The sequence below is a fragment of the Andrena cerasifolii genome, chromosome 14 (genome assembly GCF_050908995.1).
Source record: "Andrena cerasifolii isolate SP2316 chromosome 14, iyAndCera1_principal, whole genome shotgun sequence".
Taxonomy (NCBI): Eukaryota; Metazoa; Arthropoda; class Insecta; order Hymenoptera; family Andrenidae; genus Andrena; species Andrena cerasifolii.
Genome location: NC_135131.1, coordinates 5,661,764 through 5,683,977, shown reverse-complemented (window position 1 = coordinate 5,683,977; position 22,214 = coordinate 5,661,764). Strand labels below are relative to the sequence as shown.

At 44.8% G+C, this 22,214-nt stretch overlaps 2 protein-coding genes across 3 annotated transcripts in view; one reads left to right on the top strand and one right to left on the bottom strand.

Annotated features, from left to right (window-relative positions):
• Positions 1–22,214, top strand: part of Nlg-4 (neuroligin 4) — a 249,389-nt gene that overhangs the window by 140,445 nt on the left and 86,730 nt on the right. For both annotated transcript variants that reach the window (XM_076826413.1, XM_076826412.1), the window contains exons 5-8: positions 6,778–7,131; positions 10,610–10,919; positions 10,996–11,203; positions 12,122–12,376. In XM_076826413.1, coding sequence (XP_076682528.1) covers positions 6,778–7,131; positions 10,610–10,919; positions 10,996–11,203; positions 12,122–12,376 — 1,127 coding nt within the window. The remainder of the gene's footprint in view (positions 1–6,777; positions 7,132–10,609; positions 10,920–10,995; positions 11,204–12,121; positions 12,377–22,214) is intronic.
• On the bottom strand, positions 18,332–19,641 carry LOC143376541 (uncharacterized). Its single transcript, XM_076827019.1, has 3 exons — positions 19,432–19,641; positions 18,796–19,057; positions 18,332–18,545 (listed from the first exon to the last, which is right to left on the bottom strand). Exons 1-3 carry the CDS (start codon positions 19,559–19,561, stop codon positions 18,332–18,334), a joined length of 606 nt encoding a protein of 201 aa, XP_076683134.1. The 5' UTR covers positions 19,562–19,641.

Below are 22,214 nucleotides of genomic sequence, written 5' to 3'. Positions count from 1 at the left end.
GAGGAATTTCCGAGCAGACGCGAGCACGGGAAGAAGGTGAACGCTTAAGTGCGCCGGGCGGGAGTACGCGTCTAAGTTCCGCCAGATCCCTCCGCCCGAGCGGATTCACGCGGGAATGCATAGGCATAACGTAAATCCATGTTTACTATGCTAATACCGGCAAACTTGCCGGCTGAAAGGATGCCGAGAAACGTCCCATCAAATATGCAGCGCTACTTGCGCGAGCTCCAACCAGGCCAAACAGCAGGTAACCAGAGTGGCTGAGCAACGAAGAAGCCCCGGCTCATTTTGATGGGGTCTGATAGACCAGAGACCCCTGGCCGAGTCTTCTTTTCTTTTCTTCCACTCCGCAGACGATGAGCCTGCATCCCCCGTTGCTAAATTTCTTTACGAGCTCCGAGCGTTCTCTAGCTGATCATTCTTCAGACATGCTCCCCCCCTGCCTCCCTTGCAACGTTTCATGAAATGCCTGCATCAATGGAGAAGACTGTAATTTAATCCGTGACTGATAGATAGCCTGTTTCGCACTTGTGCTTGCCGAGCAGGGTGAATTTCCCAAGGAGCTAATGACGCAGGATAATGCGAATAAAGATGATGGCAGGCAACATCTATTGCCTCCGTTTATCATGTACAGCCTAGTGGTACTTCGATCGCAAGGCTTGTTTACTTAGTTTCAAGAGAAACGCGCAAAAACACGGGCCACGACGCGTGCACGCTGGCCAGAGTGCTCTAAAGCGAGCAGATCCAGACAGTCTCGAAATGGAAACTGGATAACCTCTAGGCGGGCGCGCTGTCACATTTCTCAGCCACGTCCACGTTACTTCTAGCCAGGCATGTATTCATAAATAAGAGGACTGGTTGCGGGAGTACGCCGTTAAACGTGCAACCTCGCTGAGTAACCGCCCTCATCGTAGTTTACAATTTAGAAGCAGCGTGTCGGCGATGAATCTCGATGCATAATGCGCTAGAAGCTGCGATAGAATCGATACACTCGCCCGTGGCTGGTTTATTAACACCAATTTGGTGGCTCAGGGAATGTTGCTCGGCAACAGGAATCCTCGACAACCTCAAAGACAGTGATTGAAGGGCAACATTAAATAGAACAGATCGTAGGAGTTCCCTCAGTTATTTTTATACGCCGATTTCACCCTTCCAGTTATGACCACGCTCGCGAAACACCCGCCGTAGGAAAGTTACTCGACAGGCTGCGATAAAAAATACTGAATGCCCACCGTCAGGTTTCACTGCTTGATTAACGGGACGATATTAGCAAGACGATCCGCCCGCAGCCCCTCCGCTACCCCTGCGCCCGATAAATCTTGGATCAGGCGGGCATCTCCGGGTCCTTTGATGTTACTCGTTGCGTTCGCCGACGCGAAATTAAATCGTTAGGCAGTTTCTGAAATTACCTCATTTCGTGTTTCAACCCCTGTAACGAATGGCGGTGCTCCTCTACGAGGGGACGGCTCGGATTTCTTCGTTCATTAGCAAGAGCGGCAAAAGTCCAGGAACATGTCTTAGCACGGTGAACGTTGTATATCGAAGTACTCTCACACCTTTAAGGGATACACGGGTATTTCGGGGTCAAAGAATCGATTTTTTTTTCGATTGTTTCTGATAGCCACAAGTCTTAGAAGTATTTTAAAAAGATTTCATTGAGAAATTCGAAAAATTGCGAGGGTTACAGCGTAAAAGCCGTTTTTCTCAAAACCATGTTTCTCAAGACGGTGAACATCGTAACTCGAGAACGGATAGATATTTTTTGTTGAAATTTCAACTGAACCTACAAAATACTTTTCTCCACAATGTGGAACTCGCTCAATAAGATCTCGTAACTTTAACAATATTTAAGACAACATTTATCAAGGGGTTACTTCAGAAAAATCCATCAAAGTTGATATTTGTTGCATAACTCCGTGAATTTTATTTAAAATTTTTCGACCGAGTTTCACATTGCGGAGAAGAGTGTTTTGGGGGTTCAGTTAAAATTTCAACTATAAATATTATTCCGTTCTCGATTTATGATGCTCACCGTTTTAACGTATGCATTACGCAGCGCCCAATTTGACGCTTTGTAATTCCTTTAATTTTTATTATTTGACAGGTTTCCTGGTCTTAAAATGCGTATTATATCCACAATAAAGTATTGTAAAACGTGCAAATTGTATGGATTATTCTGGGTAAAAACGTTTCTTTATAGTTCGAACTGGAACTTGGCAAACATTTGGAAGCTTGAATTACTACGGTCACCAAAACCATAACATCGTCTTGCTAAAATCGATACAAATTTTCAGCTACGGATACTCTGCTCAGCTACTTTCTGTAATCCTTTCACGAGTGACGAATAGAAAAAAATCGGAGGAATTTACGACTGTCTCGCGAAAGCTAGAAAGCGTCGGACAAGTTTCACGAACGTTTCCGCGAGAGTTGGGGGGGGGGGGGGCTGCGAACGATTGAAGCTGTTCGACAGATTCAGGTGCAACAGAATATCTGGAAGAACGGCCTTTGAAGATCGTCGAATCGATTTGTCAGCCCGAGAACGGTGCCGGTTTTCCCGAGCCCGCCGAAAACCACTTTTAACTCGTCCTACTTTATAGTTTCTGCGGCCGCGAGAAGGCGGAGTGCAATCATAACGGTTGGAAAAGAATGAAATCCGGCGGACGTCCGGCGTCCAGAATAGAGCGAAACTCCGTACGGCTTTTTTACGGTTCCGTAGGTGGTGAGATAAAAGGCGGTCCGCGGTTATTTGTCTTTTGCCAGCGGATGACAAAGGCCAGTTACGAAAGCTTGCTTGCCCGTTAACTTTCCCCGCTCCTCTGGTCCACCGTCTCTAAATAGGACACTTCTTTCGGCTCTTCCAACGGCAACGTAACCATTATCAGCGACCTGGCTTTCTCCCTGGAAGATGTTGTCCTTTAATTTTGTCCTGCCCGTCGTCGCCTCGAAGTTTCCTTGAAATTAATGAAGAAGTATCGCCGGGTCGACCAGGATGCGTGGTATCTCTTACTCGTTCACATTTAGGCTGAGCAGCCGGACGTCGAACGACTTTGTCTACCGATTCAATTAAGTCTGCGCTAAAACCTAGGAATTTTAACGCTCTCGGAAGAACATCTCCGATAGACAACTGCATCGGAGAATATAAATTTGAAATGATGGGGGGAGCAGAGATATAAATAGCTCGTTCCATTTCTGATATTTACCTTGATTCGGTGCAAAGCGTAATGGTAAAAATGTACGAGGATTTCATTATAAATTACACGGTTGCGCTCGTCGTCAAGCGAACAATTCATGTTCGCCGGCATCGCGCGACTCGGTAAATAATGTTTAAATGAAATACGGTATGGAATGCACGCTTCGGACGAACGCGCGCATACTGCATTAATAAACTGGCCTGTGTTTATGCGGGAAACGCATCGGTCATGGTAAACAGGGCCGGCTGAGTGCCGCAGAATTTTCGCGGGGCTCTTTGTAACGAAATACTTCCTCGATTAAGATCCTCGGATAATTGAAGAAGGGCCAAGAGAAGCCACGAACAGGCTGCGGCGAGCGGAAGGGAAGAAATTCCTGGGAACGAGTTAAAGAGTTGTTCAAAAGCGATGAGGAACTAATGAAAGGGTAATCTGACGAAGATAAATCTGCCGGCTGGCGTAAAACGAAAGCAAACTGAATGCTAAAATTAAAGGGGGTAGAATCTGCAAAAAATTTCTATGAATTACCTGTTTCCTGAAAAGTTGCAGATGCGGATAAGCACTCGCTTCAATTTTGTAAAACTGTTCCTGATTCATCTTTGAATAAGCCCTGTGTAAAGTCAGACGTTTGATTTACTGGCGAAAGCGTAGTTTCTAAGTAGTTCGGGTGAATGCTTTGTCAGCCGCTGGGGTCAGATTTCGTAGGAGTTATTCTCCGGTAGAAATCGAAGCTCGCAGAGACCCGCTCGCGGGATTGTCACGAGTCATCGGAGCCTTCGAAATATTTGATGAATAAGCAAGTTTATGGGCGGTGGAGGGTTGGCGGGGTGGAAGGTCAGCGAGGGTCCTCTACTTAAACGCAGCCAGCAATTTAATTTTGCCGGGGCAGGCCGAAGGGGTGGTCGGGTGTTCGGGGGGGTTGCGAGCCACCGCATTATTGCACTTTCTCGACGTGGCCGCGGCACAATGCACCCAGTGAACCGCCCTTTTGGCGGCGCCGACGCGTGCACCGTGGAGATTTCGGCTGGCAAAAGAGAATGTTGGCCGCTGGACCTCGCTGGGCATCCCTTTTGAAGCGTGTCTCTAAGGGATTGCGATACGGTTCGTTGAGGGAACGGTAAACGCCAAAGCGTCGAACAAGCTGATTTACACAGCGTTAACGATCCGCATCCGCCACTCGTTATCTGCCGCGGCTTTTAAATCAAAGAGGACCGGGCGGCGTAGCCTCAGAGAAAACGAAGCGCGTGGACGGATGGGGCGTACGCGCACGCGGTACTATAATAACCGAGAAATATGAAGCAGGTGGTGCGTGTTCTCTCCCGATGATTAAAAATCGTTTCGCGTACGAGGCGTCGACGGTTATCGGAGGCCTGTACTTTTTACCTTTCGTCTAGGCCGGGGGCGCGAAAATCGCACTCGAAACGGCACTCCCTCGAACGAGCTAAAAGTGATCCGAACAGATTTTATTACACAGCCCTATGGCCACGTTTCTAATTTTCTCTATCGCCAGTCTGCTTCGATAAAAGCTTTTAACCCTCGGGTTTCGCTCATTGATCCACTGAAACATGTCGGGCCGCCAACGCCGTGGAAGACGGGGCTAAAAGGAGAGGGAATTAAAAGGGGAAAAAATGCAAGGAGCAAGAAAGTCCGCCGGCAGCTTCTGGCCTGCTGGCTAAAAGTGACAAAATAATACTCGGGAGAAGTTCTCGGGCGAGAAATAGAGGCGGGTGACAAGAAAGTTGGAGGGATGGGAATTGACGCTGATCGGCTGCGAAAAGTCACGTATTTCTACTTGCGATCCACTTGCCCGGTAATCGAGAACACTCGTTCGTCTTAGAAAGAAGCTTTGAAACGCCAGCGAAGCTTCATTTACAACGATCTGTCGTTATATCTTCTTCGGGCAGCTTGCAAGTACATTGCGTTCTATCTTATTGCCTTTGACCATAGAGGAAGTGGAATAATCACAGCCCAAGTATCGTGAAACACACACAAACCTTCCGCACTCCACATTTGTATGTGGACGTGTCACGCTTCGTCCAAAGGGGACGTATTACGCGGAGGGTCCCAAATTTAATAACTACCCCCTGTACGGTTCGAATAAAAATACGATACGTTCTAATTTACAGCTTCCGCCTGCGCTCTACGCCATGGCGAATGCTCCGCGAAATTAAAAATACAAGAGTTAAATGGGAAACGTGATACCGGGTATCCGTTTCAGCCAGCAAGAATTTATTCGATCTATGTACGCGCGTGTTCCTATATACCGATCGCCGCGTGGCACTACCGCAAAGTTTTGATACAATCGCGGCCGAAATTAAATGTCCCAAAGGGCGGACAAAAATTTTGCACTTCGTTCGCAGGAATGAATTTAAAGCGGCGACAAATAGTAGGGAAACGGGGAAACACTTGTCGATGGAATCACCTGTCGAGGATTTCAGGGCTGTTGAAGATGGCGTTGATTATCCAAGGGGTAGGGCAGCCGACCACCGGGTACTATATTTTCTGAAGCGCGAAAGGAAGACGAGCTTGAGTCCCCTTTGGCAGCCGCACCACCGCCGCCACCACCGAGGGTGGGTCTCCCTCTCCGGTCGGCTGCAACTTTTCTATAGGACCAGACACATGGTCAACATCGGTCTTTGTTTCGGTAAGGGCCGCCCTTGTGCCTGCTTTCTTTATCGCTCCTTTCCGCTTCTCGTGGACGTTACTATTGTCGAGCGAACGAGGCTACCAGAGGTCGGTGGTCCCTGCGATAAGATGCAGCCGAGCTGCTCAAATTCCACCGCCGAGCGTCGCAAAGTTTCTCCTTTTCAGTGACGTCAGTGACAGGAAAATAGCGGAAAGAATTTGAACATAAAACAGCCAACCCTCTAATCGAAATGTTCGCCATCCGCGGCGCGTCTTCTTATTAGGTATATTCCACCGTCGAAACGTCACTTCGCATACGAATCGACACGTACTGTCGTTGGATTAACGTGTGCATAGACTTGTCACAGAGGAGCACGCAGGAGCGGCGGTAACAATAGCAGAAGAAGCATTAACGGGCCGTCATATCCGCCAGAATATCCCGTCATGCCCGCCATTCCTGTCGCAAGGTTAATTCTCGCCGTGTTACGTTTCTCTCGCGACCGTAAATCGCTGACAGACTCCGAGGGAACAATAGAACCCTCGCCCCCTAAACCCCTTGATTCTCCGCCCCCCGCGTCGCGTTCTTCGCTGGGCTTACCTGAGAGTTAAGCGAGAGACGACGCGACGACGAGGGGAGCGAAAGCTGCGACAGACCTTGAAGCAGCGTGTCAAACAACTACCGTGTGCTATTCGATTCCTCCATTTCTCCTAGAACCCATAAGAAGTAAGAAACTCGAGTCACGGGCATGGACGATTGTAATTCGTTCCATTCCAGCTTCTACCCTCGCTGCCTTACTCTCTAATGTCTCTTCCAGCAGCAAAAAACACGCATTCGTGCAGCGTAAAGTTTGGAATGGTGGTAACCGTAATTACGCGTCGTTACGCGCAAAGTAGGAAGCCCGGCGGGCGTTTTACGCAGGCACGGTTCTAAAGAGACGCTGAAAGGAGAGTTTTCTGTCCGCAGGGATGGTGGACAGTGGTAGGAGGCATCCGGTGTTACTGTACATTCACGGCGAGAGCTACGACTGGGGCAGCGGAAACCCGTACGACGGCAGCGTCCTGGCCAGCTACACCAACCAAGTAATCGTCACGATGAACTACCGGCTGGGCGTGCTCGGCTTCCTGAACGCCAACGTGGCGCCTCAGACCAAGGCGAGGGTCGCGAATTACGGGCTCATGGATCAGATCGCAGCCCTCCAGTGGGTCAATGAGCACATCGCCCTGTTTGGCGGCGATCCCGGCAACGTGACGCTGATGGGCCAAGGGACCGGGGCTGCCTGCGTTCATTTTCTCGCCATCAGCCCGACCGTCATACGCGGTGAGTGGCCTTTGTGCTAGGGAACGGCCGGGGCCGGAAATGAGTTTACCGGCGCGCGACTGATGGGACATGTTCAGACCGTCGCCGTCGCCGACGCCGTCGCTATCGTCGGCGCGTTGCGTTCCTCGAAATCCTTTCGAGCTACTGTCCGTCGGTTCGTTCGGGCGTTCCAACTAGTCCTCTCGACCGGTCGAGCCACGGTTTCTTTTTTTTTTTTCATTCATCTTTGCTCCCTAAGTGTACGTCGTAAGTGTTTTCGAGACCAAATGATAAATGATGAAATCGCCGAAGCCCGAGCGATGCCAAGAACGACGGGGAAGCGGAGCGAGCAAAAGAAACATTTAACTTCGTATTACAACGTATCCTCGCCCTCCGTTCTCCAGTTGGAAGTTCATCCAATTGAGGAGCCACTTCCGCCGAGTAATCTGAACGCTTCACCGAGACGCCGGCAACTCCTTAAACTTGGCATGTAACACCGGTGAGAATCGGGTCTCACATTTGACGCTTGTAACTTGGCAGCGGACTCCTTGGTCGAGCAACACAAACATCTCCTCCTACCTTTTTCAGTCTCTCTCTCTCTCTCTCGCTCTCTTTTCGAGTTTGTCGTACACCATCGTCAGCAAACACTCGTGCATGTTTGTCAATCGGATTCTCGGCCGATAGACGCTTCAACGGTGCAATGATACAATTCTCGGCGCGCGTCCTTCTCGTGAGCTCGGTTGCTGTATTGACAGGCCGTTAAAAATAGTTCAGACTGAGAAATCGTTATCCGATAAGCAAGAGAACGTGAAACATCCCTCCTTGAATGGTAGGTACCCAATCCTGTTCGGAGATTCCTACTGATTCCTTCGATCGGGGACAGGGCCGCTAACGAGACTCTCGAGGAGAATCGAGAAGGAAACGAGCTTACGTGTGTCGAGCTGATTTCTCAACAGCGTCCAAGCTCGTACGTATGACGTACTTTTACGATAACTGGCAGAGCATATCGAGATACGAGCTCCGAAATTGACGATTCATTGATCTTTGGCTGGGTCTCAATTAAGGGGTCGGCCCACTGGTGCGGTTTGAAAATTAAGCTACTCTTATATTATACAAAACAAAATTTAAAAGAATTTTTTTAATATGATTTAAAACTTTAAACGCGATTATCTCAAAACAACATTTTTTCAACTGGTGCAGGTGATCGCAAAAAATTATTTGACCAATCAGTCTGAAACTTTTATACATTATTCAGCACATGAGTCGCTATGGCCGGGACTATGGAAATCTTTTTCGATTCATCGTATTTCGACACTTAAATTTCAAATCTCCGGTATTTTGTTAATTTTTTGAATTTTTAACTTTTTGTTTCAAATGCGTCGTTCTCCCGGAATCACCTACACCAGCACTACATCGCTTTCTCAAGACGCTCACCTCAGTGCGATATATATTTAAAAAAAAAACTGTTAAAAATTTAAAATAGATTTTTTTATAAATCAATAAGTAGACAAAATATTATTTACGTTGGACATTCCGTTTACTAAAAAATAAATCCTAAAAAATGATAATTTTCCACGACTTCACAGTGGACTGACCCCTTAAAGGAGAAGATAGAATAAAGAAATATCGTATACTACGATCGCGTGGAGTAAGTGATTAGATCAGTGGATAGTCAGACATTGGCCGGGCGTTCGACTTATTATTGACTCGTACCACCCCTGCAACTCCTCGAAGATCTAGGTACCTAAACGTCTAAGAAATCTCTCGGAAACGTGTCTATCAATATATACAGTACAGAAGCATCTCCTGGCCAGACAATAAATCAATGACGGGAGAGTATCGAGAAAAACTAAGCTGGATTACCAGTCTCGATAACTAGATGAACAAGGCTCTTTCTGAATTGTACAGGGCTGAAATCCCCGCAGGTCCGGCTGGCAAAAAGCCCCATTTTTCATTGAAGCAAAAACCCAACATCTAATTCTCTCCTCGTCCCCAATGAATTCATTGTCCATCGCTGCTAGCCCCATAGAAACCAAGCTTCCCGAATCAATCCTGACCGTACGATCAATTTCCCCGGAAAGTTCAAAGTACAATGCTCGGGGATACGGTTTCCAATACCCAAACAACCTGCTACAATCTCCCTTACACAAGTCGATTCTCAGAAAATTATATCCACCGTGTCGTAGCTTAATTTTAGAGCCGCACGTAGCTAGTCCCAAAGCTATTCCGCCCTGCGTACTTGCGCGTACCTTAGTTATTACTTCTCTCCCCGTTGCGAATTGATGAAAGCCACCAGACGGCAGGTTCCCCTCGTCAAGGCTTGCCTATTCCGATGGAATTCTTCTGGAATTTCTCACGGTTGAACCGGAGCAGAACAGAATCGGCGGATGATTATCCTGGGAACGTGACGATCGGCGAAAAGCACATCCGGCGGACTTGTTACTTCGATACCGCTTCCCTCGGATATAATTTCCTTCTTATTCGCCGCGGTCTCTGCACGTTTCCTGCTTAACATCGATCTTCGTTCTCGTTTCCAGCCGCTTCGAAACAACCTCGCCTAGAATTCCATTAAAAGTCTCGGCTGCTGCGCTTCTTCGTTCTACCCGCAAGTCAATTGTACTCGACGTAATACCGTATTACACGAAACTTCGTTTAATATCAGATGTTAACTGACCCTCCCATCCTGGCCTCGATATCGAGTGCCGCGAATCGTTCCTTATTCCACGAATTATCTTCGATACGAACCGTCTCGTACGGAATTGATGATTGGGTAGTAGAAAGGGCTCGATAACTGAACTTCGTCTATATTTCGTATTAAGCGATGTTCACCTCTCGCGAGAAAATTAAGCCGAAAGTTCCCGGTGTTCCTTGGAAATCCTCTGCACGCTGCAGCGTATGAAAATGTGGCTGTTTGAGGATCCGTCGATGTGAGCCACGGTGTGGCTGTCACTCGACACACGCCCGCGCACTCGTGAAAACTTTCCTCGTCCGATACAGAAACTGATTAATTAGGGAATCTTCCGGGAGCTTCTTTCGTGTACTTTGGAAGATATCTGTCGGCAACCGGGGGGACTCCGTGGAAAGTTCCCGTCGTTTGTCCCAACTTCCTCTGCAGTTCCTGGGGACGACGTTCTCTTCGACAGATTACAGAATGTCCTGTTATAAATCACGCGAAGCAGCTTCGATTCTGTGGCTAGAATCGTCGTGGCATGCGATGAAACATTGATAAGGGAAGCTTGACCGTTATCGTTGGGAGTTCGGTACTTTAAAATGAAATTTGGTAAAGAAATCTGGAAATTAGCGTCTGTAGAAGAAATTTCGACAGAGAAATGATGAAGCTAAAGACTTTTCTGTTCGATTGAACCCAGAATGGCACCAGTCGATAAATCCACCCACATTCGTCTCGTTGGTCGTTGGGTTTGAAAAGGCTCCGAGCGGTATAAAGGAATTGAATGTTCTTGTCTGTTAAATTAACAAATTGGTCGCCTTGTCTGTGCAGGCCTCTTCAAGAGAGCCATTCTGCTCTCGGGCAGCGCCCTCTCGTCCTGGGCAGTGATCGAAGATCCCGTCTCGTACGCGCTGAAGCTCGCCGAAGCCATCAACTGCTCGATCCCCGAGGATATGCTCAAACACAACGAGCTGATTGTCAATTGTCTTCGAGACCGTAGCCTGGAGGAGCTGATGCAGATTGACGTTCAGCCGCCGACATTTCTAAGCGCTTTTGGCCCGAGCGTCGACGGAGTGGTCATCAAGCCTGACTTCCAAAAAGATCTGCTGTCTTACATGGGCCCCGAGTTCCAAGGATTCGGGTAAGCGAGTCGAACGTTCGCCAGCGAAATCTAGCGAACAGTGCTAATGAAATGTTCGTTGAATTACTCGTTGCAGGCCGCTTTCGAAGAAAGCTGAGCACGGGGCCCCAATTACCAGCAATAACAAGTACGACCTGTTGTTCGGTGTAACGACCAGCGAGGCCCTATGGAAATTCGCCGAGAAGGATGTGTTGCAAGGATTCGAAGGCGAGAGGAGAGACAGGATCATCAGGACGTACGTGAGGAACGCCTACGTGTATCACCTCACTGAAATATTCTACACGGTGAGTACACCTCGCTAGAACTTTAGGAAATCAACATAATTAAGTGCATTCGAAAGAAGACAATGCGCCCCGGTTAGTAATTTAATTGCGCGGGATATTCCACTAGTGTGGATGAGACTGCTAATGAACGTTCTTTAGAATGAGCTTATAACAGTTGCCAATTATGTAGTATAATCAAGAGTTGGGCATTAACTAAATAAACAATTATTTAAATAAGGATCAAATAAAAGTTACTTTAACTTTAGATCATTCGACGAATAAAGTTAATTTTTTTATTCGACGAACAATGTTAATTTTTTTATTCGTCGCCAGTTGCAACTTCAGCGTCGAATAAATTTTTTAATTTTAACTGTAACTGTAACTTTAACTTTATTCGACGGTGTCTGACAGTATCGTTGTAATATCCAACTTTCGTACTGTGACTGAAAATTTTTTTAATACTAAAATCGACCCATTTTACGAAATCTGCAAAACCTGCAGGGGATAGATAGTAGAAAATGGTGAAGACTTTTCGCACAGCGCACTGCCACAGCGTTCGTCTTACGGGAATTTCGATAAACTGCCAATTGCAATGATTATTTCGCAGCCGTGTCGCGTTCGTTTTCATAATGCTCTTAGGGAATAATTTGTTGCCCATTTAGCGGATCACGGAGCCCTCGTTGCTCCTATAAAAACGTATCGCCCCGGGCATGCGCGTCTAATTATCTACAGTCGTTACGTGATATTTAACTACAAATGGCGCGATAATGGCCCTCCTCGTTCGCGCTACGTGTCGAGTTACGTGAAAACGCGCAATTCGATTCGGGGATTTCGACTGAAAATTGTCCCTCGTGACGGGTGGGTTTCCAATTTCGATATTCGACGCGACGGCAACTGACTGTAGGGTTGCTCTTTAAAGAAGAATACCGGCATATTTAGGTGGTGAACGAGTACACGGATTGGGAGCGCACGGTCCAGCACCCTGTCAATACGAAAGACGCCTGCGTCCAGGCGCTGAGCGACGCGCAATTTGTTGCACCGCTGGTGCAAACTGGGGATCTATTCACCCTCAGGCACACGAAAAAACCGAACAACCCACACATCGCACCGCTACAGGAGACTGACAAGGAACCGATGCCAAAAACCTACTTCTACGTGTTCGACTATCAGATGAAGGACGGCGATTACCCAGAGGTAAGCGGTTCTTTCACTGTACACAGATAAATTAAACAATCGCAAAATATTCTCGTTCGTCGACGGATGTACCGTTTACGAGACGGTGTAGGGAATTAGGCCTACGTATAACAAGCCTGGAAGGGTCAGAAAAAGAACAGGAGGTCTGGGACTCAATTCTTTATAAATTAATTATCCTACTCTTCCACACTGCTCCACATCGCTAGATCAAAGAGTTTGGTACGAATCCTTTAATTAAGAAAAATATCTGCGAAATTCTTACCCGTATAAACGAGGATCAAGATTCTACCCTCGTTCGTGTATCTCTCTAGAAGTTTCACCTCATCAGCATTCTTCGCCAAGCTCCAATCGTACTTGACGCATTCCAGAAGCTTTAATATCTGCAAGGGAAATGATTAAGCAATATTCATTATAACAATGTCGTAAATGAAATTTAATTATTTGTAATTACTGTTAATTTGATGATTGAAATTGATTACAGAAATTGCGGAATCAGTAGAAGTGCTTGTGACGAACAGATAGCCATAATTAATAAAATTATCCTCATCATATCTGCTAGGTATTATTCCTTCGCAGCAATATTTGCGCGGGATATTAAATCAATGTAATGTTCTCTTTGCGTAAATAGTCACTGAGCCCGCAGTTAATTAATTAATCACGCTGGCTGTGTTCAATGATTATGTTACAAAGATGATGTGCACACCAACAGAACCATCACCCGGGGGCAGAACTTCGAGGAGTAGGTAGATTAAGGTGAACTCTGCCGTCACGAATTTGCATAGCTGGTTAATGGTGGTCGCGTGAGAAAACACAGAAGAAACCATTCGGATAACTCACTTAGGGAACTAGCACGCTCATAGCATGTAGGTACGTAGGGAGATCTGCCAGGTGAATGAACACTTAAGTGCATGACTAATGAATGAACACCTAAGAAAATTAACAACAACACGACTTACCTTTAACTTAATGAGGAACTTAAAATGATCTTATTTGAATAAAGAAGTACTGTGCAAATTTTAACGCGAGAAGATCGTGACAGGTGTTAATTTTTCGTATGATACGAGCAGGGTTCATTCACTGGGGGTTGTTCAGTCACTGGACAGGTCACCCTACGTAATTAAACAATAAACTTATGAATCCAGAAAATGAAAGAAATAAACGTTGTATGCATACGTCATCGGAGAGCGTATTCTGAACTATCTACCGTTGCACACCGTCAACACTGTTCAACGTCTTCTAAAAATGTCCTTAACATATAAAAGTTTCACAACACACAGACAGAATGGATCGAACATACTTGCATGCCCACGTATGACCCAACATATAAGTATATAAAAATCCTCTCGAAGACTTTGGTCCTGGAGTGATCGTAGGGCCCTGGCCAATAAAAGTGGCGATGAATCCGTTGGCCTAGTAATACCGATTCCCAAAGACATCCCTCGCGCGGCGAAGACCGGCAGGCGTATGTTCCCTCGAACAATTCAACCCTGTTCTCGAGCTACGCGAGCTACGACTTTCCCCTTCCGTTTCGCACGCGCGGTTCAGTATCCTGAATGATTAAAGGTAGCTAATGTCACCGTTTTACTGGGAAACAACCCCAATTGCCCCTAATAACGCGTGCGGCGGAAGAGATCGTACTCGCCGGTGGGAAATTCGTCATAGTTCTCAGAGGCGCGCGTATTATTTTCTCCAGGCTTTTTGAATTTCGCATTTCCCTTTTGCCGCATCTGTGGCAGACTCCCGTGACAAAATAACGTAGAATTTTTCGTTCTCTGCTGATCGATGCAAAGGGCTTCGATCGATGGTTTCCGACGGCGTGGAGCGAGTGCCTCGCTCAGTCACGCAGCTTTTCCTTTTTTGATCGACGACTAGCCACACGGTGTTCCTCCCTTGCGATGCCCGTGTGGCCTCGATGGAAGATGAAAGTTTAAAAAAAAGTACTGCGAATCTCACTGATTCTCTGCGAGAGCTGGCTGCTGAGTGCGGCGAGAAACGTACGCCCTGCGAGAGCTCGTTGCTGGATCATCGAACGGGAATTATTATACATGTGTTCACCTCTTGAACCGAGAAATTGAACGCAATGTCTATAGGATGGTATACGATCAGATTTGGGCATTAACTAAATAAGAAATTATTTAAGTAACGGATCAAATAAAAGTTACTTTAACTTTAGATCATTTGACGAATCAAGTTAATTGTTTATTCGACGAGAATTTATTCGCCATTCGAAATTTTATTTAAATAAAATTTTTGCCCATTTCTGTATAAGATGCATCGAGTATTATACGATCCCCGAATCAAGTGGGAGAATATCTTTGTCATTGATGGTAATTAATTTCTGTAGAATGGAATAATTTATTGCAATTCGATGTTACTATTTAAGCTAGCTTGAACTTTTATATACCTAACAATGAGCCGTATCATTGGGTGTTGGCTTATATCCTGTCTGTGAGGGTTAATTAAAGTTTCTCTGATTATCTTTCATAAATTTTCACCGAGGGCTACGATAGGTACCGAAAAAAATAGCGATCCTCCTTTAAAGGAACCTTATTACCCGGGCGATAGAAGAATCCAATCCTCCTGAAATTAGTTTCTCTCGTTAAAGTTTCTGCTTTGAAAGCTCTCAGAAAGGGAACGTAATAAATTCCTTTCCAAGCTTTCTCGGTTATTATACCGCTTCCTAAATTAAGGTAACAGAGCAGTATATTAAGCTGAAGCAAACGTGAATCTTTCCTCGGAAGGTCGTGGCCTTTTTTATCATTTATAACTTTCCGGAGCATTCGCAAGCCCGAGCGAAACGATTCGATTAGAAATTCTTAAGTGCCACGAAGCGTTCGGCGAGGTGCGAAGAAACAAAATATTTAAATACCACGAAATGTTAGCCGGCGGACTTGCCGGGAATCGCTTTATTCTTCTTGAGCAGCGGCAGAGCGAGTCGAGCGTCTGTTGGTGAAATCGTCGCCTTAAATACGGGAACGAGTGAACGCAGCCAGACGGGCGATGCTGGGGAGTGCGTTTATTAAAGCGAATTCAATCTCGGAGTTTCAACAAAGATACAGCTGCCATGGTGCGTGCTAGCCGTTCATCATTCGCTACGGGTGGCTGTTGCAAATACCGATCTCTGTGGATCCCTGTCCGTGTGTGCAAATTTCTGTTTCAGCGCGTACAGCACGGTGAAGTAAGATATCGACATCTGAGTGACCTTGAATGGAAAATATTGCGCGAGATCAGTGGGAAGACACGAACTCCTGATAAACGCGAGCTCGTAATCCAAACGGACCGACCATGGATCTATTTTCCTTCGTTGATTTTCCACAATCAGTGGGAAACTACACGCTTAATTATGCGTCATAACCGTTTTGATAAACTAATTTAGAACTTTTGCTTTTTCAAACGTTTACTCAAACTATGGCAGCGGGTTCCACTGTAAAAACTGCTTCTTTAGTCCCCGAAAGAAATTAGGTGCATTCCGCGAATGGAAACATCTCTTCGAAGGTGGCAATTGATGAATCAAAATTTGGAATACGCGGGTTCGAGATAGATGCAGCTCGGCCCTTTTAGGATACCATCGACTCGTTCGGCAGAACAACGATGTTTACCGATGCAAACATTTGCATCGACGCGGTGATAAAATTAGCGAATACTAGACGACTCGGTTCCATGCATTTCCGTATCAGGAACATCAGCAACTGTTGAGCTTTCACAGGGGCCATGTACCAGCGTCCATAATACCTGAAAAATTGTTGAACAAACCTAGCGGTCATTCACGAACCTGTACCGCGATTGTAAACGAAAGTATTCCAGGGACGAGATTGCGCGACCTCTTTTCATAAGTATCGTGGACATTGGATTATTATCTCGCGTGTGAATTCTATAATTTTGGCAAATCCAAAGTTCTATCCCACTACTTTCACGGCACTCATTTAAGCCATTGAAAATCCGCCCGTAGGTTAACGAGAAACAGTTGAATCACCCTGAAGCTCCATTTCCTCCGGCGGAGAAGTCGAGGGAAAAATTTTCTCGTTAACTTTCACGCATGCAAAAAGGAAAGAATGAGGAACAGACGAGTCGTAGGAAGATGAAAAGAGACCCTATTAGTAGCGTGTTTTACGCCGACGAAAGAGATCTAGGTTCGAATCTCCTTTCAAATATTTATATCAGAATGTTGCCAAATTTGGGGGGGAAATTTCTCGGAAAATTTGCACTAACCATGGTACAGAGAAAGAAGAAAGCAGACGCTGAAAGACGTAAATAACAAAATTACAAATCAACGGTAGGTACACTCACACGTGATAAAAGTTCTCGGCGCTCGAGTCCATTACCATTTGCGCCGGGTATGTATTCAGGAACGCGGTTAGCAGGAATCCCACGACATGGACCACTGACCATACAACATCGTTTATGTTTTTCAATGGTGTTAGTTTGTCGAAGAGCTGAAAACATGGTGCACACTCAACGAAGATCACACTCGAAGATACGTTCTGCATCTCAAGCGTGTTAACAAAACAGTGCACCCTGCTGTAACGTTACTTTGCTTCTGCATATCGCAAGCGTAACGGAATTATTAACCCTTCCTTGACACTCTGGGTGTAAGCCACCCATAAGCTGATATTGTCGCTCTGTACCTTCTATATGCAAAATAATTAGTTTTTTTCCAAAGTCGACTTACGCACTATTTTTTCTCTCAAAGTCTTATATCCGAACAACAACTCTGTAGATTTTTAGCTTGTAATATTGAAATTTGTAAAAGTTACAATTTTTTAAAGATTTTCTTCGTTTTTTCGCGACATGTGGTAATCTAGATTTTTTTTTACAAAAACGGTCATAAAATTTCAATAAAAAATCTATTGGAATACATTCTAGAGACTTCGAAATTGACCCATGATTTTTTCACAAAAATTGGATTTTTTAGAGGAGAATGGCAGTGGTTGAAAAATTGCTCTGGGTGTGAGCCACCCGGGTACGTCAAAGTCGATCGAAAAAGGAGGTGTGTCAACGAAGGGTTAATAAACTGTGTAGCGGATGATTTATCAACTCTCTTACTATCAACACCCGCAAATATATTTACATCTATAATAGGTATATTAAATTCTACTACGTATATATTACTATCAGAAAAGATATTAAGCACTAATTAATCGTTCAATCGACGTGATTTCCAATAACATTTACGCGTAGCACGTCGCAAACCGGAAATGTAAGCGTTTTGAAAGTTATTATAGTACCTATGCAATCTACTGTACTTCTACCTCTGGTCACATTGAAAACTTCAAAAGACTGTAACTTTGTTATAAGGTCGCCAACGGCAAAACTTCATTAGGAAAACTTGTTCAGAGTTTACACCCCTACCAATTCACGGAGCTTGAGCGCGGCAGCGCAACTTATAGGAATGAACCCCATAGAAGCCTGCGAATGGTCACAGCGCATTCAAAACTCGGTTAGCTTATTAAGGATCGAACATTTCTTGTCAGCTTCCTTCTGTTCTGTGACCAGTGCTGTGGGTCAGGGGTAGCGCGAGAATGATGACGGAATAGAGTAAAGACGGTGTACGTATAATGTAGCAACATAGGAGCAATAGTTCAGCAACTCTGTGGGAGAAATAATAGTGTAAACATTAAATGGAAACTCCGTGGGGATGATGAGAGTGCATTGGTGCATTAAAACTCCGCGAGGTTGTTGGTGACGAAATTCTGAACAAATTTTCCTAATAACTATTCCGCGTAGGACGTCGTTTAACAATGTTACAGGATGTAATATTGAAATGGCAACTAGTCGCGACAACGTATGGTAATTTTGACCGAATGATCAGACCAGATTTCATGATATTTTGATAGTGCCCGAAGTAGTGAGTGAATACATTTATTGAACTTACGCGAAACAGGAGGACCACTAGAATTAGTACAAAGAAAACGAGTTCCAAAACGCACAGGGAACCGTGATAGTTGATTATGAGTTTTACGAATCTGTAGATATTAATAATTCGTTCGCATCACATATATTTTTCATGCTGTTTCGATATCCACAACAAGTTGATACAGACTGTATTGATTTCAAATGGTGTTGGACACAACGATCCATTCTTTCGTAAAATCTACAATTCCACTTTGCAACTTCGTCTTCTGTTTCGGCGGTATTGTTGGCGTCGTCGAATAAATGTTCGAATCGATACCTGAGGGGGACAGAGGGGAAAGAAATCATTAATATTCCTATCTGCACAAAGACGCGATATTCTCGTCTATCGTGCTTATAACCTTGCTCAAAGAACCACGTGTTGAAACTGAAACGAAAAATTAATTGAACCGAACTCGCGTTCAGACGCAGTGCGTACAGATATGTAATAGAACCAATTAATTACAGAGAGAATTCTGTTTCAAGCTCCTCCATTGTTTGAGTAAAGAGTAGGCATGTATCTCGTTTACCCGAGTATGCCAAACATAGCGCAGGCATGTAAAAGGAAAATCAAGAGAACCCCGTCGGTGGCTATGATGATGATGTGTGCCACAAGAATTGTGCACAACGTGTGCACCAGAATCGGATAAAAGTACTTCTGATCATCGACGAAGTACTCCCCTCCGTAGAGGATGTCAGGATGCTGCGTTTCGTTCGAAGAGCGTGCAAAATTTAAGATTATCGGAGTGTATACCCCGAGTATGCCTACTGTTACGGCACCGCACAAGCCGGCTGAAATTCAAGGGTAAAGTATTAGTAGGTACCGGCAATCAGAATATTCAGATTTGAGTAACTGATATAGACGACGAAATATCGAGTTTCATTATAGAACACAACATTGTGATAGCTGCAGAATCGTGGGAAAATGAGGTTCTTTTCAATAGGTAGATATGGTACATCGTAGATGCAAGCTGGAATGGATATTGTTGCACAGACTATTGTATAGGAGTGAATGAAGCACAGACATTTCGGAGTACATTGAACTACATAATACAATTCCGTGCTTCATTGTACGGCGTCGGTATTCTGATTATAATTTTGAAAAAATCACGCAGAATCATGTCAAGCGATCGTCAAATTGAGAAGCTGTTGCCTCCTATTCTTACACGTGTAAAGTAGACCAAACTGTCGGGTGTATTCCGCATACTTCCGCAAGATTAGCAGTTCCTCCGCATCTTTGATTGTGCGCCAGTCCTGTTTAATTTGTTCCAAGAGTTCCTTCATCTGTAATTTCATTCCCGTGTGACCAGACGCGATGCGTTGCGTTACAATTGTAACAGCAGCGGCCGAGATTTACCGTTTCGCTGTTAATCCATGGACCGATAAATTTTGTAAAGCAGAGCAGTTCGATCAAGAACGCCGTTACGAATTCCACGTAGAGATCGAAATTGTAGTCCATGGTTATGAGTTTGGCGACCTAGAAGATGCAAAATCAGCGTAGAGTCTTCCTGAAAACCCCCATATAACAAATTTGTCTCCCAAATGTAGCCTGAAAGAGATACTCAAGTTAACAAACTCAGAAATGTAGCATGGAATTTGAAATTCAAATAGCAACTTGTTTAGGAACTATAGATAAATCTGTTATTGAACGTGAATTTTGTTTCGAGTCAACATGCCGATCGATTCCCGAATTACAGGGCATCAAAGTGAAGCTCTGGGAATGCGGAATGGGGGATCGAAATCGTGACCCACTTCTGTCCCTGCAAATACGCACGTCGCGACTGGTAATAGCGAAAATAAAGCGTTACCTTAGCGTCGGCCACTGACCACCCCACATCAATCCTGCTTGGGGTAGGTCAGCGAGGACGTGCAAGCGAGAAGACCCATCGTGCAGCAGGGAAAGACATAGCTAACTATTGAAAACCATGCTTCCCTTCAAACAACGATATGTCAGGGGTGGAGGGTCTTATCGATTTGAAATAAAAAGCATTTTTAAAAGGAGACTCGGTAATTTGCACCAACGCTAAAAAGTAGATGCTGCGACGGTTTATGATTAAGTTGTACAGCATTCACTTTTACCAATAAAAGCAATCCATCCACAATTGTGTTCATTGGAAATACCATTTAACAGTGTTGTTATCCTTAAAGGAGATTTATAGTGTGTATTATACTGTTAAAATTAACATTCATGAACCACTAATCTGAATTTATTATTGAACGCAGTATCATCAGACATTGAAGTGATGCGAACGAATTTCCACCACAAATCTATAGCTTCACCAATATCTTTGCAGACAATAAAAAAGCGTCATCGTAAAATACAGTCGCCATTTCTCTGTGTTAGAAAATTGAAGGCTAAGTATGGTACCTCGGGTATGCCTTTGGTGACAAGCAGAAGGAGCAGCGCTACCCTTCGGAACGTTTTCCCATTCGAGATGTCGTAGGGCCACATCCCGATCCACAACATGAAGTTCCGGGATAGCCTGAAGTAGCGATTCTCGAAAATGTCCATAGTTCCGCGAGAGTTCGTAGCTAGTTTGATGAACAGCCCCGGAACAGTCGATCGCGAGTCTCCACTCTTTCGAGTTCTCATATTTTCCGCCTCGAATTTTCTTCCTCCCTAAGTAATAATGCATCTGGATGTTTCCAACGTGTCGTACGCGATGGGAATTCTTTTATTTATCATACAAGCACGATATTACCAGAGGGGAAGTATATCTTTCGGACTTTTTCACCCCTCGGGAAGTTGAAGTTTGCATTTATTTTCCCTCTCGAGGGGTAGCATTTTCCGTATCGACCACGTGTCCTTGACTACCGCGATGCGACACATTGACTCCGCTTGCAAGTGGGAGGTGTCATAGAGCTCAGTTGGCTTTTAAGGCTCGATGGCGATGCACGTGGATGCATGGACGAGTACTTGGTCGATGGAAACGTTTAATAAAATAACGTGTTTTTCGATCGTGCTGTTCAAATGCAACGAGGTGATCTTCAGCATCTTCGTGATAGATGGTCCATGAGAGTATTCGGTGAAATGGGACGGGAGAATGACGAATTCAGTGTGGAGAAAAGGGTCGCAAAGTAAAATTGGCCTACCGGTCCAATCACAACGTGAGTGTACAATAAATTAATTTGATTCAACGTCGATGTGACGAGAGCGTGCGATCACCTTCGTTTAATTTTATGTGTACGATAATTTTAAGCCTGAAAATTCATTGGTGGATTACTTTATATTTGAATGCCTGCAGGGATGTGTTTATAAGAGATCACGTTGAACAGCGTAAATGAATATTCGTTGATATCAATGGAAAACGTTACTGACCACTATTATAAATAACCACGTGGATCGCAGTGATCGTTGGTTTGTAATTAAACGATATGCACGTTGAGCAACGATGGATATCCTAAATGATTAAAAGCGGTAATTCGTACCGTTTAATCGCGCATGAGTGGACATAATTTTCAAATAATCTTCAGGATATTCAATATTCCCGCGAACAAAGAAAACATGTCGCGAAATGTATTATTAAAATGTAATCGTTAAAGGTGAAAGTATTTACCGCTTACAGTTACCAAGCAGTTAGTGCTACGTATCTCTAATCAAGTATGGGATCTATTAAAAAGTGGGAAGCGAAAAGACGTGTCAGATCAAAATACGACTAGCAGAAAGCGTATGATGAAGCGTATGTCTTCGTAACGTCATCCCTTTGTGGAACAAAGGTTGACGCGGAATAATTGAGTTCTGCACCAATAGCAACGAGAGTGCTAATATTATTCATGGAATCCGTTAAGGAGCATAATCCTTAGAAGCGAAGTAACTTTGAATTTTAGTAAATGGACGTGATTTAAATAAAATCTGTTACAAAGAGAGCTTTCATTACAACTTTGTCATCGTGTATATTTTAAATTTTTCGCGTGTTGTCACAGAAGAACATTCTGCTCCACACCTCGC

Excerpts from the sequence above, each read along its gene's own strand:
- LOC143376541 (XM_076827019.1), bottom strand. The coding sequence starts at position 19,561 with ATGAAATTACAGATGAAGGAACTCTTGGAACAAATTAAACAGGACTGG. Across the intron at positions 19,058-19,431 it reads GTTTGGTCTACTTTACACGT|CCGGCTTGTGCGGTGCCGTA; the intron begins GTAAGAATAGGA and ends CTTGAATTTCAG. Across the intron at positions 18,546-18,795 it reads GCTATGTTTGGCATACTCGG|GTATCGATTCGAACATTTAT; the intron begins GTAAACGAGATA and ends TGTCCCCCTCAG.